We start from the raw sequence: 18,186 nt of genomic DNA, 5'->3' as shown, positions 1-18,186 counted from the left end.
CGTTCAGTTGCTAGCTTGCAGGCTTGCGGCGTACAGCCTGTAGTTAACTATCTTCAGAGACCCGGTTTCATGTATACACTATACAGGCTGGCACCTTATGCTAGAAACCTGAATGTGTGTACTGTAGAAGTTCCCCATTTTACCACAGTTTATGCGATGCTGGTAGTGGCATGAACTTTGCTAGCCCATATGTTCTGTTTAAGGCCCCGTGCTGTCTTGAAACAAATCTCTGCATTAATAAACAGTAAAGACATCAAGTGCTAAGCTGGCGATTGAGCGGCGGCTCTGATTTTCAGTAATTGGCAGCTCTTAACGAAGCATGACCTTATTGAGCAATTTGGCAGGTCGCAGTACACCCCTCAGTCTTCAGTAAGAATACAGCTGACTACGGAAAGCTACCTCTGCAAACAGCTTGTTCACCCCCGGTTGAACACTCCACCGATTCCAGAAAACGAAGAATTTAGTTACATGCAGCCAAATGTCCAGAAGAACCGGGCACGATTGACCTGCACATGGTCGTTCAGGCCTTCTTGGCGGCGAAGCCGAGGATGAACTCTCTGGTCTCGTCGGTGGCCCGGTCGAGCGCCGTCCGGCCGTCGACGTCCTTGACGTCGAACCTGGCGCCGGCGCGGAGCAGCTCCTCGATCTTGGGGCGGTCGCCCTCGGAGGCTGCCAGCATGAGGAGGATGTCCACGGGGTGGATGTCCTGGTTCAGCAGCGCCTCCATCTTGTCGTAGGTGCCCTCCACCGCCAGCATCCCCATGTAGTTGAAGTACTGCGGTTGTCGTCAATCGCCGGGGGGCGGTTTTACACATATGCTCTGTGATCCACGGACGACGCAACGCAAATGCGTCCCGGCAAAAAATGACAATGCAGGAGGAGCTTAGTTAAGATTACCTGCTCGACGTCGTCGCGGTCGAAGTCGTCCCTGGCCTGGCTGCCGTAGATGCCGGCACCCTCGGCGTCCTTGTTGCCGAACTTGAACCAGCAGGTGGGACCCGCCCGCCCGCTCTCGCTCGCCGGCACCACGCGGCTCAACCGCGACGGCCGCAGCCACCCCAGGCCCCGCCTCCCCGCGCCCAGCAGCGGCGTCCTCAGCACCGCTCCCCCTCCTCCTTGGCCTCTCCCCTGCGCCGCCACCCGCGGCGACACCCTCCTCGACGCCGCCGTGCTCAGCTGGAAGGTGCACGGGATGGACGCCATGGCCGCGTCCTCTGTCTGCCTCTGGGCTCGGCGCGGAGGACGTGCGCGTCGGCGGGAGAGCGAGAGGCTGGGAAGGGCACTGAGCTGCAGTGCCGAGGGAGTGGATAAGTTAACACGCCGCTGCTGAACTCAACTGTTTGGGTCCTGCACTTGTTTTATATGGACGCCTCAAGAGTATGGCAAAACTAGGTGATGATCACTGCCTGAATTATGAATCTCTCAGCTGCTTTTTAATCTGGTATTCTGGTGGCGCAAGACAGCACGGCAGATATCCAGGAAGTGCAGGAGAGATACAAAGTGTCTTTTTTTTTCTGTCCTACAGGAAAGGTTGGGAGGATGGCCATTGGCCAAAATTTTGTGAAGCTCAAATTGGGTCGGGCCGTCAGGTTTGGTGTGAGATATAGCAAAATTATGTGAGAGGTTGTGGATCAGAGAGGACTTCAAGCTTCAGGTCTATCGAGGCTGTTTGGATCAGAACCAGTGTGAAGCAGAGGTAAACTTCTCGTCCGGTTTTTTTTACCGGAAACTGGTAAAATTTACCGTTCCCCGTCCTGGAAAACGAAAACCGGCTCCGGTTTCTTCATAGTATTAAACACTTTTTCATGCGAAGTTGTTTAAAGACGAGTTTCAGCATAACAACAACAACAACAACAACAATAAAGAAGTACAGTTGTTTGGGAGGAGCTACTACTATAAGATTGTTTTCAGTAGATTGTGTAAAATAGGAAACGTGAAACTGTAGATGATACAGTTTGACACTATTTGTATAGATAAATTTGAAAATAGTAAATAAGATAGAAGATGAGTTAGGATCTGTTGGAGATAGCCAACGGCTCCATCTCCTAAATAACCTTAAGCCGCATATAATAAACTGTAAAGGGCGTGTGCGAAAGGCTGGTCTGTTCGAGACCACACTGGGACATAGTACCATACAACACTGTCTGGCATACTGTCTTGTGCCTCAACCCGGAAAAGGATACCTGCGCTGCTGCGCAGCTGGGCTGCCATGAGGGTCCATGGCTCTGGCATGTTCGCATGTGGACCATGTTTAGCATGTTCTCTCATTCTCTGTATGTCGACTACTGTAGTGGTGTGGGTGTGTTTTAGTCATGTATCTCCTGGTGACTGTTGTCAGTGCTGGGACATTGAGTTCAACCATGTATGCGTATGAACAGCTTGAACGCGAGCCTGGTTTAGACCAATACATTACATCAATGCAATGGCTCAGTCTACTCCCAAATAACATGTTTGATTGGTTTTAATCCGTACCAGTTTCTACTATTTTTATATTGTTTTGTCTCTAGATTACAGCTGCAGATGCAAATTTGGCTGTGCAAAGAGCCAAAGACCGTACGACCTACAAAGAAAACTTCCGACAGAGTTTTCTTGCAAACATCCAAAATCTCAGATAATGGGCCTCGCATGGTACTCTCGGATAACCGTGAACCGTTTGTTTAGGTAGTGTCTGGTTCATGTCTCAATTTTAGAATCTCAGGCTCTGGATTTTGTATTAGATTTTGTGCCACAACCTCACACACAAGTTAATAATATAATTTGTCTTGGATTGTGCAGTACGTAACTTCTGAAGATCTATGGAGAACCAAAAACCACCTTAGTTAGCGAGTGTTTGGTTTCTAGAGACTAATTTTAGTCCCTCAATATTATTTTATTTTAATCCCTAAATTGTTAAATATGGAAACTAAAATAGAGTTTTAGTTTTCGTATTTAGTAATTTAAAGACTAAAATAGAATAAAATAGATGACTAAAAATTAGTCCCTAGAAACCAAACACTCCCTTAGATCACATGGTCATTACTATCTATTACTACTATGTAAGGGCTAGTTTGGAAACATCGTTTTCTCAAGGGATTCTAATTTTTCTAAGGAAAAATAAACTAATTTCTCTTGAGAAAATAATGTTCTCAACCTAGCCTTAAGAGGCAATATATCAAATACATATCTATATATTTTTTATTTTGTAAAATAGTTTTCCTAACTGATGCATCATGCATGCATGGTTTGTTAGACACGTGAGATTTTTTTTTTTTTGGAATTCTGGATGACACAGGCCATATTTTACCTTCGCATGCAGCCTATGTTAGGCCGTGGCACCACATATGTTTGTAGATGTGGCTGACCTTTCTGTGCACCAACATGATTCATGGACGTGACATCTGACATGTATTTACGTTTTGACCACCATTGCACGACGAGTACTAGATTAGGGAGGTGCACCTGATTGATTGTCTTGTTCTCGTTTTCTGGTAACAAACCCCTCAGATATTCGCGGCATGGAGCACTTGATTAAATTAGGATGTATTTGGTTGAGGAGTGAGAGAGAATAGGGTGACTTTATTTTAATTTTTAGATGTTTAGTTTTTCTCTACAACTATTAAGAGCGAACTGTAGACTGCCCCCGCCGCATCCTCTCTCGCCCGCGGATAACGCGCCCGCGATTCCCTCGCCCCCCGCCGCCGCGAGCCCGCGATTCCCCAACCGCCCGCGGCTAATCCCCGCTACGCCCGCTCTCCCCCGCCTCCCCCACGCTTCCTCCGCCCCTACCGTGCAGTCCACTGCTCGCGCCGCATCCCCTCCCGCCCTGCCGGCGAGAGCGTGGTCCGATGAGGCGGCGGCCGTTCCTGGACCAGCGACGACCGTCGTTCAAGCGCCGGTGGCAGCAGCGGCCGTGGTGGGTGTGCCTCTTGCTCTCCCTCCTCGCCCTCTCATGCGTCCTCCTCGGCTCCCCCGACCCCAACACCTCGTCGTCCACCTCCGCCGCGTCCTTCGGATCCGAGGCCACCTCCTCCCCTCTCCTCAGTCAGGTAATCCCAGATCTCGGCGGCCGCGCCCCTGCTCCCGCCGCCTCAGCTGCAACTCAACTCTCTTTACAACCAGTACATGTACGTAGTAGTGTAACCTAAATCATTCATCAGGCTTGTTTTGTGTAAATGTGTTTGTGCATTATTCGATCGATGATCCTGGTAAGCAAATAAAGATATTGGTTTTATATGTGTACTCAGTTAAGTGTTCAATACTACGTACCATGCATTCAGTATGCTATCTAATATTGCATTCAACAGCTATTTTTTTGAACTAAACCCCATTTTAAGATTTAAAGATCAGACACGTTCAACTGTATTATTCTGCAGAGTTTGAGGATGATCCAGATCTTTATATACTAATAAAGCCTTTGAAGTAAGAGTGAAATCCAAAACAAATTTAGTTGAGTATGAGGTTTTAATCAGTCCCTTTTTTGTAAATTCAGAAGTGAATGAAGTAACAACTGATTCATGGCTAAAATGCATCTGCATTCTATCTTTTAGAAGAAGAAAAACACACTTTCACTTGTCATATTCAAGGAGATAGTGTTAACGACACAGACTAAATCAGCCCATATTGAATTGCTAGCCAGTAAAGGGCGGCCGTTCCTGGACCAGCGACGGCCGTCGTTCAAGCGCTGGTGGCAGCAGCGGCCGTGGTGGGTGTGCCTCTTGCTCTCCCTCCTCGCCCTCTCATGCGTCCTCCTCGGCTCCCCCGACCCCGACACCTCGCCGTCCACCTCCGCCGCGTCCTCCGGATCCAAGGCCACCTCCTCCCCTCTCCTCAGTCAGGTAATCCCAGATCTCGGCGGCCGCGCCCCTGCTCCCGCCGCCTCAGCTGCAACTCAACTCTCTTTACAACCAGTACATGTACGTAGTAGTGTAACCTAAATCATTCATCAGGCTTGTTTTGTGTAAATGTGTTTGTGCATTATTCGATCGATGATCCTGGTAAGCAAATAAAGATATTGGTTTTATATGTGTACTCAGTTAAGTGTTCAATACTACGTACCATGCATTCAGTATGCTATCTAATATTGCATTCAACAGCTAATTTTTTGAACTAAACCCCATTTTAAGATTTAAAGATCAGACACGTTCAACTGTATTATTCTGCAGAGTTTGAGGATGATCCAGATCTTTATATACTAATAAAGCCTTTGAAGTAAGAGTGAAATCCAAAACAAATTTAGTTGAGTATGAGGTTTTAATCAGTCCCTTTTTTGTAAATTCAGAAGTGAATGAAGTAACAACTGATTCATGGCTAAAATGCATCTGCATTCTATCTTTTAGAAGAAGAAAAACACACTTTCACTTGTCATATTCAAGGAGATAGTGTTAACGACACAGACTAAATCAGCCCATATTGAATTGCTAGCCAGTAAAGTGGTTCCATTTCCAAGAATCCAAAGGCACTACTGAACTATTATGGCAGAGATATAGCAATTACTGAACTAAAAATGCAGTGGAAGAGTGTTTTAAATGTGACTTCAGTATACTAGGGAGTCTAGGGCAAGATACTTGGCTCTTGTGAAAGCCACGTTGATTCTCTCAGAACCAGAGAGCCTACTTTCCCATCTTTATTGGACCAAACTGTTGAAATCAAAATAATGTCCTCCTCACCACCATGAAATCCATCAATAGATTTTACTCTTAACAGATAGAAAGTCATGCTTCTCAATGCAATCACTTGAGCAGTATAAGTAGATATTATACCAACACTTGTTCTCTGCCTCTTCTCAGTGCACTCTACAATTGTTTTAGACAAGAGAAAAGGACACCAGTTAGCTTTATCAAAAACTCTGGAGAACAGTTAATCTAGCCAATAAAATATTTCTTTAGATGTTTTAACACCTTATAAAAAAAATAAAAGAATGCAAAATATGACGAGTTGACGACCTTGGCAATAAGCAATGAAAACATGGTGATCAATAATTCAATATCTAGACTAAGAATGTACAGTTTTGTCATTTTGTGCTATTTGAGTAAACACGGAGAATAAACAAGTTATATATGCATGTCCATTCCAAAGATGGCAGCACGGAATATTATGATGTTGGTATTGCCATTTCTTGTCTCCTGTGCAGCCTTCTGTCATGCTTGTTCTTTATATTTATTTGCTATGAGGACTCCTATTAGGACGGTATCTTAAGGGTATGATGTAGTTTAACCCTTCTGATTATATATGTGACCGTATCTTCATAGCTTTCTAACTTTGAGGATACAATATGTTAAATTTGACACTGTCAATATAAGTTCAGACTTAGGTGTATTACACTGGGGGAGGTGTGTGTGTGTATTTTTGCTTGTGATTCATCAAAATATGTTCCTTCTTAAAGCACAAACATTGTACACTTCCAGAATAGCTTTAGGCTTGTTGTCACATTTGTAATGTATATGTATGCTACCTTCGTTAAAGGTTAAAATAAAGTTTTAACCTTATTTTGGAAGGGAGTATCACGAAATGCCATAGAAATTTGGATTTAGTAACTATGTTCATGATTTCCTTCATGTTACAGGCCCAGACAATGGAGATGATGTATACGATAATTGCAGATGAGTTCAAGTCAATGGACAATAAGGACATGCGCCCTGAAGATTACTTGAACTTCTTTTGTCTTGGAAACCGGGAAGAACCACCATCTAATGGCAGCCCAGAATCAGAGAAATCTACATATAAAAGTGCAGAGGTAGTCTGTTTTTGCATTTTTCCTTATTCTTAAGGGTATGGCTTAGCTCAACCCTTCTGATTACACCAAAACTGAATATGGTTTCTGAGCAAATCCAAACCGTGCCTCTGACAAACCCAGCCAATGATTTGCCTGTACTACTACTACAGTAAGTAGGAGCATATATATACAATTATTTCATAAGCTGAGAAATCAGAATAAAGGCATCATCAGCTGAGTCAATTACCATCAAGTTACCAATATGTTGTACTGTCTTGATATATTTTGTGAGTAGCATAACTTGGGCTTGCAATTTGCTTGTTGAGTCAATTATCATCAAGTTACCAAGCTGTGGGGCTTCGTTTCTTTTATTTATTATTAGCTCACAGGACGACTAACACTTATATATGCTGAAATCATTAAAGTTCCTATGACATGCATTTGTGTGAGTAAAATTTCTATGAGAATTATATCAGTGCAAGAAATTTATGAAGTGTTGTGGTTTTCACAGAAGTATTAGGTACTCACAAATATTAGCAAAGGCATGTGGTTTTCAGAATGGCAGTCCTGGAGCAATATGCCCACCGGATTGATAGTTTGTTGCTGTCTATAATAGTGTAATGAGATCAACCCTGCCTCGGTGTCCTTGCCTTGATCAGTCGTCCACCTCGCCTTTGTAGAATATTTTTATTATAAGCTTTAGTGACTCTACAAATCTATGAGGTTTTGCAGTTGACAACATCAACCTTATTATAGGAATAGCCTGATAATCAGATGAATTATATGTTGAGGGTTGACCATGTCACGTGTTCTGCTAGCTAGCGGAAAGCCACCGACATTATACTCAGCCTCACCGGTCATATCTGCCATTGAGCCACAGCTAAACTCCTCATCGATGGCTGATTCATTGAAAGAGGTGGGGAGGGACATCATTTAATGAATGTAAAACATATATTTACACTTCATATTCTTTCCCTCTTTGGTTGATATCTGCCTTATGTGCCATGTAGTCATTAGCTGAATTGTATGTGATCAATGGTCAATACGAAAAGGCACTTTCTCTTCATGCTGAAGTAAGTACATCCTAAAGTTGTATTTGTTTGACTGAATAGAGCTCAGATCTATCGGCTAGGCCAAATCTCTATATGTTAATGCAGATGACAGCCACCATCTTCCTCACGTGTTGCAACAGAGGCTAAAGGCTTTATCTGTTGCTATTAGCGCATTGTGTCCTGTTGATCCCTCATTTGCATGGCTCGACTCTATTTGTGAAGCCGACGATCAAATTTCTCCAAGTAAAAGACCTCGAAATCTTTTGATAGAGCACTACATGTTTTGTCAGACTTTTAATTGAATTTTGATTTATATGATTGCACAACAGCACACTTTAGTTTTTTGTTCTGTATTTCATCGAGGATGGCAGGTCCCTGTCGCTGTGCTTGGTGGAGCTCATGAGGCGCGACGACGTCGGCGCTGCTGCGGCTAACAGGAACAGGAATGGCAGCGTGATGAGGTGAAGGAGAAATGCAGCGAGGAGGAGGGCGACTCAGTGTGCTCCGTCTGCATCGACGGCGGAGAGCTGCTGCTCTGCGACAAGTGCCCGTCGGCGTTCCACCACGCCTGCGTTGGGCTGCAGGCCACTCCGGAGGGCGACTGGTGCTGCCCGTTGTGCAGATGCGGCGTGTGCGGCGGCAGCGACTTGGATGATGATACCGCTGAGGGGTTCACGAACAAGACAATCATCTACTGCGAGCAATGCGAGCGAGAATGTAAGTCGTATTCTTCTCTTCTCTTCTACTATAATAGTGTGTGTATAGTGTACCTCCTAATTAACGTATATAAATAAATAAACAGATCATGTGGGATGCGTGAGACGAGGAGGTTCCGAGGAAGAAAGCGCAGTGGAGTGGTGCCGCCGACTATCAGAATCAGAGGGACCAGAAGAAGAATGGCGGCCGTGGCTTTGCAGTCCTGAATGTGGCGAGGTGTTTCAGCATCTGTAGGGCCTTGCTGCATCGTCCAGGGCAAGATCCATCCCCACTACAGTAGAGGGCGTATCACTCAGCACCCTGCGGCGGCGGCGGTACATGTCCACGGTCACACGAATCACGAGATGGCAGCATGAGGAGGAGGACGCCGCAGATCACGGGCAGCTGTGCGCGGCTTTGGACGTGCTCCACGAGTGCTTCGACGACATGGTGGAGCCCCGCACGAAAAGTTCCAGTTGGCTGTGTCAAATCTAACAGCCAAAGTAAGTGATAACTGATAATTGAGACTGTTGCTTGCTGCTCAGTAATAAATATGTTATAGCATAGCATGTCGAATAGCTTTAGATTGCATAGTGATGTAGCTTTGGTAGCTAAGTACCATCGTTTCCTTTTCTACACTCTGGCTGATATAGCATAATTTGTTCCATGAGTTGATATTTACTTAACATGATCAGCTGAACAACATATTTGCACACATATATAGCAGAACTGGTCCTGATTCTCGATCAGTCAAGAAAGCATTACCAGGTCAGTGGCTATCAATAAGTTAATTAAAATTGTGATATTGAGAACAAACAATAACCAGATGTAGAGTGCTACTAGAACAGTTTGTCAATTTGGCTGTGAAGTTTTGAATATCCATGCTGTGCATCTACATATATGTCATAAGAGGCAACAGTCTAGGGAGCTCCATTTATGAAGTTTACCGAGTTGCAGTTTTATATGCTTCACACACTTCTGAAACATACTTTTTCTCTAATGAAAATAGGGCCCTGCTGTTGTTGCCTGAGGGGGATGCTGGTTAAGGAAGCTCTCTTTCTGAGGAAAATCTATTGGAAGTCCCTGTGCAAAAGCATTTCCTTTGATTGTGTGGACAGTGTGGAAAATAATTGTGTTTCAGTGTTATCTTGTCCGTCTTTCCTTAGTTGCAGGCTATTCGGTGATTCTTTTGAGGTTTGGTGTATAGATGTGTTCAGTTTTTGGTATTTTAGAACCCCATTCTTTTAGTGTTGAAGTTAAATTGATTGCAGGTGATAGTGGCATTCTATTGTATTGACTATGCTTCACCGCTTCTCCCAACACTGTTGCTCCAACTGAGAAATTTGAAACTCTATTCGTTTTTTTGGCATGCCTTAAAGTTTGAACTAGGCATTGATTTGAGATCCCTATCGAGCTATAAATAAAGAATGTGCTACAATTGGAGGAGCGAAAACAAATCCATATATGCTAAATCTTCATAAGAAACCTCGCCATTTGCATGCAGGACAACCTTGTGAGTTTGCGATGAAGCTGACTAACTTTTTCAGAGCACAAGACTGGTTCAAGCATTTGGTTCTTTGGTCCTACACTGTTCATACGATTTCAATTCACTGCAGCCCGGATGCAAAATTCCCGGCAATAACAAGAGACCATGCTCTAATTGTGGTGAATAGGTATCACTGCAGCAGTGAAAACCACCCAAAAACGCAGACAGTTTCAGCATCCAGCCAGCCACACAGCACACCGTTGCAACGCACGGGCACATAACTAGGTAGGTGCCCGTGCGATGCCATGGAACATAAATTGCGAACCTCCAATGGACTTCATTTGAGACAAGTGATGCCCAAGAAAATAGGGTAAACTGATACAACTATCACTTGCATTACTTGCCCTATGCGTGGAAGAATCTGACACAGCTATCACCCATGAAGATTTCCGGTTAACTTGTGGAACCGGACTTCATTTGAGACAAGACAACAATACCAGTGTTGAGCTTGCCACTCGGCCATGGCACACGCGAGAACACGAGATGATCAAGTAAGAACTGAACAGAATGCACTAATACAAAAGGCTGGCTTGCGTTCGCTTCCTTGCTCCACAGGAAGCATAGCTGATATACAAATCGAGAACACTGGTATATGTAAAACTTCTCGATTTGCCACATAGTTTATCGTGGTTTTATACGTTCCCGCTGTAACGCACGGGCACTCTCCTAAGATATCAGACCATACTAATGCAAAGCTTTTCATCTATACTACTTATTAAGAAGGTAAGAGTAGTCTGCCGTTCTGCCGTTCTGCCGTTCTGCCTTTAATCGATCTGGACCGTCCGTGGCACGGTAGCCGTCCGCGCCAGCCGCGCCAGCCGCTCATGATCCATCCGCCTGCGCTCTCCGCTCCCGTGTCCTCCCACGATAGCGCCGAGCAACCTCGCCCTCTCTAGAACCGACGCCGCCGCCCTCTCCCCCTCCCTCTCTCTCCGTCCCTCTCGTCTCGCTTCTTCCTCGCTGCCTCGCCGTCCCCAACCCTTCACCGGATCACGCCGGACACGGTCGTTGGGCCGCCACCATGATCTCGACACCTCTGTGCCCCCGCCTCCTCACGCTAGCCCCCACTGCCCGTCCCCCCCGGAAATATCGCCCGCTCCCCGCCCATCCCGCCGCCGCGCCCGCCACCCCCTAGCGGCGACATGCCTCCGTTCGAAGAGGTTTTGATCAGGCCGGCTAGCGAAGGATCCGTGTGGTGGCGGACTACGTGCGGATTTGGGGTATTGCTTGCCGCGGAGACATGGAGAGCTGCTACACCAGGGCTTCTATGTTGCCATCGTCAACAACCTCGACAACGTCTCTGAGGTATTGCCTCGTCCGCGTTGATGAGCTCGTCGGCCACCATTAGTGGAGGCCCAAACCCTAGCCGCCCCCTGCTCCAGTCTCGCCTGGGCCCAATCGTGCTCGTGTTGGTGTGGGCTCTCTCCTCCTCCAGCGCGGCCACAGCAGTGGGGCACGACTTGGCCCCGACAGCCGTAGAAGACAGCAACGTGATGTGAATGATTTCTGAATTTTGACAGAGGTATATCACTGCATTAGAACGTGTTATGTTATTTAGTGCCTAGACACTACCATGCTTGCCTTTTATTTTTGGGGTGGGGGAGGGGTGATATGATCCTAGAGTTCTAACTGAATTTTGACTCACTCAAATTATTCTTCCAATTGGCATATCCCACATGTTTTAAGTGTGCCTGAACTTGGAAAGGTTTCTGAAGAAACTGTGGCATATCCCACAACGTCAGAAATTGTCTTGATGAATTCAGAGTTAACAACAAAATGTAAACGCAGCGATGTGGCAGACCAGTGTTCTGATTGATATGTGTTTGTGTAGGTTGCTGTGGTAGACCAGCATCACAGAGAATGTTTGTAAATGCATGTGAATAATTTCACTTCACCTGGACCACTTGTTCGTTACATTGAGGAGCCAAGGTGGCTTCCAAAGTTTTGCAAGAGAGTTTGAAAATGATTTCTGACGTTGTGCCCTTAGCTAAAGGATATAATGGATAAGAGTGTGCCAAAGTTGTTTGATAACAAAGTTGTAAGTGTTATTCCTATAGGCTCTTTTATTTTTTCATTAACTGTTGTAACATGGGAAGATATTCTTCAAGATGAACACAACAAAGGTTTCTCTGTCTCTGGGATGTTCTGCACTTTTGCATTGTCAGCATGTTTTAAGTCACTGGCTTGCAGAACCAGGTTTATGAAAGTAATCACAGTAGCAGCCGGCCTACCGACGGGTCCGTCCGGGGACGGGGAGAGCGACGACATGTTGCTGTTGCTGCAGCACCAGCTCCAGCTGGGCGAGGGAGCCTACCGTTGTTGAACAGAGCTTTGCCGTTCTGCTCTGACCGAGGACGGTTCTGCAAGGGTCGCTGGAGGACAGACAGCTCACGGCAGCGACGGGGCATCACAGGTTCGCAGACTGGTGGGTGCTGAATTGGCCTCAGCACCGTCGTAGAATGGGATCAGAAGCACGAGTGATGGGGTCTGTCCCTAGAATGGGGTCAGAAGGCTAGAATGCATCAGCTGAGCTGCACTCTACCTCATCCCTTCATACCACACTGATGCTCCACGTTGTGAATCATCTTTGTGGAATGCATGGATTTTAAAATATTTTAGCTTGACTAACTTTTGTTAATGGTTTAGTATGATCAAGACATCCATTAGCTCCAACCAGCAAAACGTTACTGAAAATGTGATCAAATTTGTAACAGCACATTGCTTAGAACAAAGCAGCTACGTAGATTTTGATATAGACTTTTGTCATGCTACATTATAGGATGACATGAGTGCGAAGTTTCAACCCTTTTAAGATAGAAATATCTGTCAAAGACCTGCAAAACGTATTGAGGGTAAATTTAGATATGACTCTAAAATGTTTTGATATGGTTGTTCGATTGTTGGCCATTAAAGAGTCACATATGTCGAAAGATGAAATGATAAAGGATAAAAAACATTATATGGACATGCGCTTCTGGGTAAGTTTGTTTCCAATCAATAATATAGTAATATATAGTATCTATACATATAATCCTCATGTGGGCATGTATATATATTTATCCAGAGAATGGTTGGTTTTGGTAAACTTCTAAAGTACCATGAGGATCCTACAGCAGAAGAGTTAGCCAAAACACTCGATTGTTGGCCTTCATTGAACTATTATATCACTGGTTGTAAATATGTAAGTATGTGTTCATTTCGAATGTATTTATAAAAGGCACTTCGTTGCAATCCTAATGACTGATATTTTGTAGGTTCTTATGCCATGGAAATTCAACGGATGCTACACACTTTTCGTAATCGATCATGGTAAAAAGCACGTAACTTTTATAGACTTTACACCCACTCAAGATTTGTGTAAACACATGCCATACAAGAGGTTTGCGGAAGCAATTATCATGTCCTCAAAGAAATATAAGATTGCCTACAACAAGAAACGTTCTGGATGGGCAGAAGATATTTGTAAGTAGGAACATACAATTTGGTCTGGTGTTCCAATTGACTTGAAAGGGTATTTTCTCAATACCATGTTCTCGACAGTTTAAATTTTTTCTACGATAACCATTGTATATAATATAGTTGGCCAAACATTATTCTATAGGGTTAATACCAGTTACTTTGTTCTACAAGCTATGATCATGTGGGGGAGTGCTAGACGAATGAAATTTGATAGGGTGAGTGGAGTACGTTTGTTTCATGTTCAAACATACATTTCAGTTACATAATATAAATTTGACGTTTTGTTCTCTTATGTCTTTGTGTGTAGGATGCAAAGATTCTTCGAAGGAACTTTGTAATTGATCTGTTAAATTACGAGGACAATTCATGCCGCTATGCCATCCCTACAAACATACAACAACGACTTATCAATATCGCTAAAAAGGATTAGATTAATGTACGGTTATCGACATATCTGCCTATTATTAAAAATTTTATATTCTCTTTAAAATAGTTTATGCGATATTGATAATGTTTGTCACACGAATTCTGTATATTATAGAGACTATGCACGAGGCATGCAAATTAGCAAGACTCATACAAGCGCGGAACAGTGTGCTGATGGGGCAAAAGGGTAACTCATGCGTCTTAATATGTTTGGCTTCCGAGCAAACTTTCTCGAGACCTCCAAAAAAATATAAGATCCGATCAGATATGTGTCGATGCTCATCCTAGCGTACTCCCGTTGCAACGCACGGGCACACACCTAGTAATAAAATAAGAGCGAAGCGGCTTCTGAATCTCCATATAGAAATTTACTATAAATAGTTGGAACGCTCTCGCTCCCAAAAAACAACAGGATACGAGCGCTCTCCCGAACGCGAGCGCTCCCCCTCTCCTCCCCTTTACGATCATACAGCTCTCCAACCAAAAAGAATGGAGCGGCTCCGCTCTATTCTACTCTTCAATCAAATAAAAAAATAGAGAAACTTTGTTTTTCTTGCCCAACGCAAAATAGAAAAGCTCCATTCTTAAATACTGAAATGGATCCACTTCATTTTATTCGACTCTCCAACCAAACACAACCTAAAGTTGAATGTGCATGTGTTCTTCATCAACTTTGCGAAACCAACCCATTCCACTAAATCACCCACACTCATAATCTCTACTAAATCCAAAAAATTGCACATAAATTTAACACACCATCAAAACTAATTGTTCAAATCATTTGGATAACCATCTGTTCATTACTCACTCAAATTTAATAAAAATATTGTTTGGATTATTTTTCATTTCTCATCCTCCTCTCTCCCTCCTCGATCCTCTCCCTCCCCACGTCCCTGTCGCCGTCAACTCCTCTCCTCATACCATCGTTGAAGTCGATCTCTTCCCTAACGTTAGCATAAGCTTTATGCTAGTCATAGATTAACTTGTCAACGCAGAGCGAACAACAATTTCGACATAGGGAGAAAAAAAGGACCAGCTAGAAAAAGTGACAAGAACTAGATATGCAAACTGGATCGCAGCCTAAGGCCGAACAGTGTTAGGACCTGTTTCATCAAAATACATATGAATTGAAGGTGATTGAGTGAGTTTCAATCCATAGCAATTAAAATTATTTTATAATTTTTTTCTAATCCCTTCTAATCTATGAGACATAGGAATAACTCGTAGATAATTGCTGCACTAAATCAGGCACACGGTATTCAGATGCTGGCCATGGTCCTTGCCAGGCTCCACCTACGCAAACGTCTCCGACAGCTTGCAGAAGCCGAGCTTCCTGAGCCTGCTGGTCATGGGGTTACCGCACTTGACGTCCACCAACTCGACGCCGTACACGCCCCCCTTCTTCTTCGCCCTGCCTCCACTCGGGGTCCGGACGTCCACGAGCGCGCCGTCCGAGCGCAGCATCGGCGAGTCGAACGTGTTCCTCCGGGAGACCCTCCTGGGCTTGCAGCAGGCATCTTCGGCGCTCACGCGGTCGGCCCTGCTGCCGCCGGAGATGTCCGAGGAGCTTTTCCTCAGCACGGTCTTCCGAGGAGTAGCGGCTCCGCACGGCACCGAGACAGGACAGCCTTGGTGGCGCCTCAGGCGCGGGTTGCCCGCGGCTGCCGGTGGCGGCGGCGCGACCTTGACGGCGTCCAGTTCTCTTGTCATGAGGGAGCCGATGGTGCCCGTTGTGCCTACTTTGATCGTGCCTCCCTCGCCGTGGACGACGGCCTCGGTGGCTGCGCGAGGCATGGTCTGTTTCAGCCAGGCAGGAGACCACCAGCGACGGGTTAGCTTTCGTACAATACAATACATACAATACAAGCAGCGGCTGAGCAAAGCTTGAAGCAACAGCTGGACTTGGATCGAGCATGCGAGAGCTGGTGAGTGGTGAGAGGCTGGCAGTGTACTGCTGCTGTGGTTAAAAGCAAGGGAAAAAAGGTTGCGTAACAAGAGGGAATGAAATCATGGCAATTTTCTGTAAGTAGTGTGCAGGATGATGAGAAGGGGTGAAATTGCAGGCAATTGTCTGCCATGATTGCTGTTTGATATAAAACAAAGAAAGAAAGCGATAAGTTTGCAGTTATTCAACTGCCATGACAGCACAGCGTCAACCCAACTGTAAGTCCACACAAGCAAATGTAGCAGATATTTCATATCTTTATATGATACCCAAACAACATCTATCCGTAAATATTAGTGCCATTGCGCCTCACTTTTTTTTATGCCCCCCTCCCTTTTGCAGAAAAGAGCGTCAGGTCGAAATTACATGATATGTTCAGTGTTTACACAGTGAGAGACATACTGCACTGTTGGAAATGCATCGTTGATCAGTTAATTTAACACTACAATCCAATGCAGCGCAGATGAGTATTTCACATAGACTGGGAAATCCTTCAGCAATATCAGAAGCTGTAGGTGAGTGGCGACCCTGAAACAGCAGGAGACGGCCATGGAAAACGATGTGCCGTCTGCGTGGTTTCTAAGGCCTAGTTCGTTTGTCCCGGATTTATCCAAACTATTCCAGTTGACAAAACTTATATAAATTAGGTAAACAATTCAGCTAGGAACCATTCCAGGCGACGGTTACGTAAGAACCGAACGGGCTCTAAAGGAATTCAGTAGAGGATCCCACCAACAAACTGAGGTGTAAATATCCACCATGCCAAACGCTGCTCGGTGGCTCCCCCTTTCTTTTCCTCCCCTCCTTTCTGCCCCAATTTGCTCGCTCGTATTGCTGCCAGCTTTTGAGGGCATGCATGATACATGTATTGTGTAGGCCACTCAGGATGGCCTGCCCCTTTCTTTTCATCTCCTAGGAAAGAAAAGGCCGCGCTGATCAAAATGATTCAACACCAGGAGCAGCAAGGGAAGCAAACAGCCGGTGGCAAGCATCCAGAATCACTTCTCTTGGTCGTGGGATGCCGAGACGGCAAAGCAAAGAACCTACCATCCCCTGACCCCCTTTCTGCCTCTGGATTCTTGCTTACCTTTTTTTTAATTCAGTAAGAGCTTATTCGGTTATTCCCAATACACATGGATTGGATGGGATTGGAAAAAATTGAGAAGAAGTTTGACTTGTTTGGGATTCAAACCCATCCAATCCCACTCAATCCACATGGATTGAGAGCTAACCGAACAAGCCCTAACTGGATTCCTTAGGGGACTACTTTAATGAGCAGATAAAAAATGCGGCACCAAATCATGTGAGGTCGTTCACCAAAACTCATCCTATAAACAAATGTGTAGATTAGGATGGGACAAAGAACCGCTGAAACACGAATTTGGAAGAGGCTTCCTTGAGAAGAAGTGGAAGTAGTTGCAGTACTTCCGTTCCTGGATTAGGACAAGGTTTTGACTTTTGGGGCTAGATGTTGTGTTTGGTACCCCCAAAGTTTGCAAGTCAAAAGTCAGAAGGCAGATTGGAAGAGAATCCAAGGCCGGGGACTCTGAAGCAGATTAGTTCGAGGTCAGGTCCTCCATCAGGCACAGCGATTAAGATGCAAAGGCCTGCTTAGCCCGTTTGCTAAGAGAATGCACTTGCAAGTACTTCATTAGTTCAGTCCCTCAGGCACGGAGACTCAGCAATCGGCAACACCGAGAGAGAGAGAGAGAGAGAGAGAGAGAGAGAGAGAGAGAGAGAGAGAGAGAGAGAGAGAGAGAGAGAGACAACGTGGAGCAAAGTTTTTCTTGGGAGGCATTTCCCTGCTGGAGGAGCTTCCAATAGTGATTCCCAGAGGAATCTAATCTTCACTCGCCAAGAGCAAATGCTCGAACAGAATAACAGATCACGCAAGGAAGCTAGGAACTGGCAGCAGAGCACACGAGGAGCATGAGGCATACCTGCGCACGGGGACGGGAGGTGGAGGACCGGAGGGGCAGCTAGGTTGCGAGCAGAAACGAAGATGAAGAGCGAGGTGAAGTGAAGGGGAAGTCCTGTCCCATTCAGGGCCCGTTGGTTCTCTCCCGTATAGAAGGATCGGAGGGGTTGGATGCGTTCGATCCATGATCCATAGCAATCAAAATCTCTACTAACTTTTTCATTCATATTTAATTCATGTGATATATAAATAACCGAACAATACCTCGAATGGCCCGACCTGCTACATGTTCGTGCCTTGAGAAGTGCAAATGACTGTTGACCTTCGTCTCCGTCGGGGTTGGAAATTTGGGATGGCAGTTAGACCGTGGGCTATAGATATCCATTTTGTATCTACTCCCTCCGTCCCAGTATATAAGGCGTAACCACCTCTGGTTCAAAGACCAAGAAATGC

The 18,186-nt window shown here is 45.2% G+C and overlaps 2 protein-coding genes across 3 annotated transcripts; both read right to left on the bottom strand.

Annotated features, from left to right (window-relative positions):
• Positions 1-191: 191 nt before the first annotated feature.
• Positions 192-1,516, bottom strand: LOC100277526 (Protein LHCP TRANSLOCATION DEFECT). Its single transcript, NM_001151059.2, has 2 exons — positions 898-1,516; positions 192-775 (listed from the first exon to the last, which is right to left on the bottom strand). Exons 1-2 carry the CDS (start codon positions 1,201-1,203, stop codon positions 521-523), a joined length of 561 nt encoding a protein of 186 aa, NP_001144531.1. The 5' UTR covers positions 1,204-1,516; the 3' UTR covers positions 192-520.
• Positions 1,517-14,907: 13,391 nt separating this feature from the next.
• Positions 14,908-18,100, bottom strand: LOC100278113 (uncharacterized). Of its 2 annotated transcripts, none has more exons than XM_008653030.3 (2): positions 17,998-18,100; positions 14,908-15,667 (listed from the first exon to the last, which is right to left on the bottom strand). In XM_008653030.3, the coding sequence occupies exon 2, from the start codon at positions 15,662-15,664 to the stop codon at positions 15,164-15,166; it is 501 nt and encodes a 166-aa protein (XP_008651252.1). In that variant the 5' UTR covers positions 15,665-15,667; positions 17,998-18,100; the 3' UTR covers positions 14,908-15,163. The 2 variants fall into 2 exon arrangements, with proteins under 2 accessions (XP_008651252.1, NP_001168478.1); NM_001175007.2 differs by lacking the exon at positions 17,998-18,100 and adding an exon at positions 17,756-17,893 and having other exon boundaries at positions 14,941-15,667.
• Between the last annotated feature and the right edge of the window lie 86 nt (positions 18,101-18,186).

Source organism: Zea mays, chromosome 7 (assembly GCF_902167145.1).
Source record: "Zea mays cultivar B73 chromosome 7, Zm-B73-REFERENCE-NAM-5.0, whole genome shotgun sequence".
NCBI classification, from domain to species: domain Eukaryota; kingdom Viridiplantae; phylum Streptophyta; class Magnoliopsida; order Poales; family Poaceae; genus Zea; species Zea mays.
This window is presented reverse-complemented; position numbering and strand designations above follow the sequence as displayed.

Coding starts and splice junctions, on each gene's coding strand:
- LOC100278113 (XM_008653030.3), bottom strand. CDS start 15,664: ATGCCTCGCGCAGCCACCGAGGCCGTCGTCCACGGCGAGGGAGGCACG.
- LOC100277526 (NM_001151059.2), bottom strand. CDS start 1,203: ATGGCGTCCATCCCGTGCACCTTCCAGCTGAGCACGGCGGCGTCGAGG. Junction 776..897: donor ACCGCGACGACGTCGAGCAG/GTAATCTTAACT, acceptor CGACAACCGCAG/TACTTCAACTACATGGGGAT.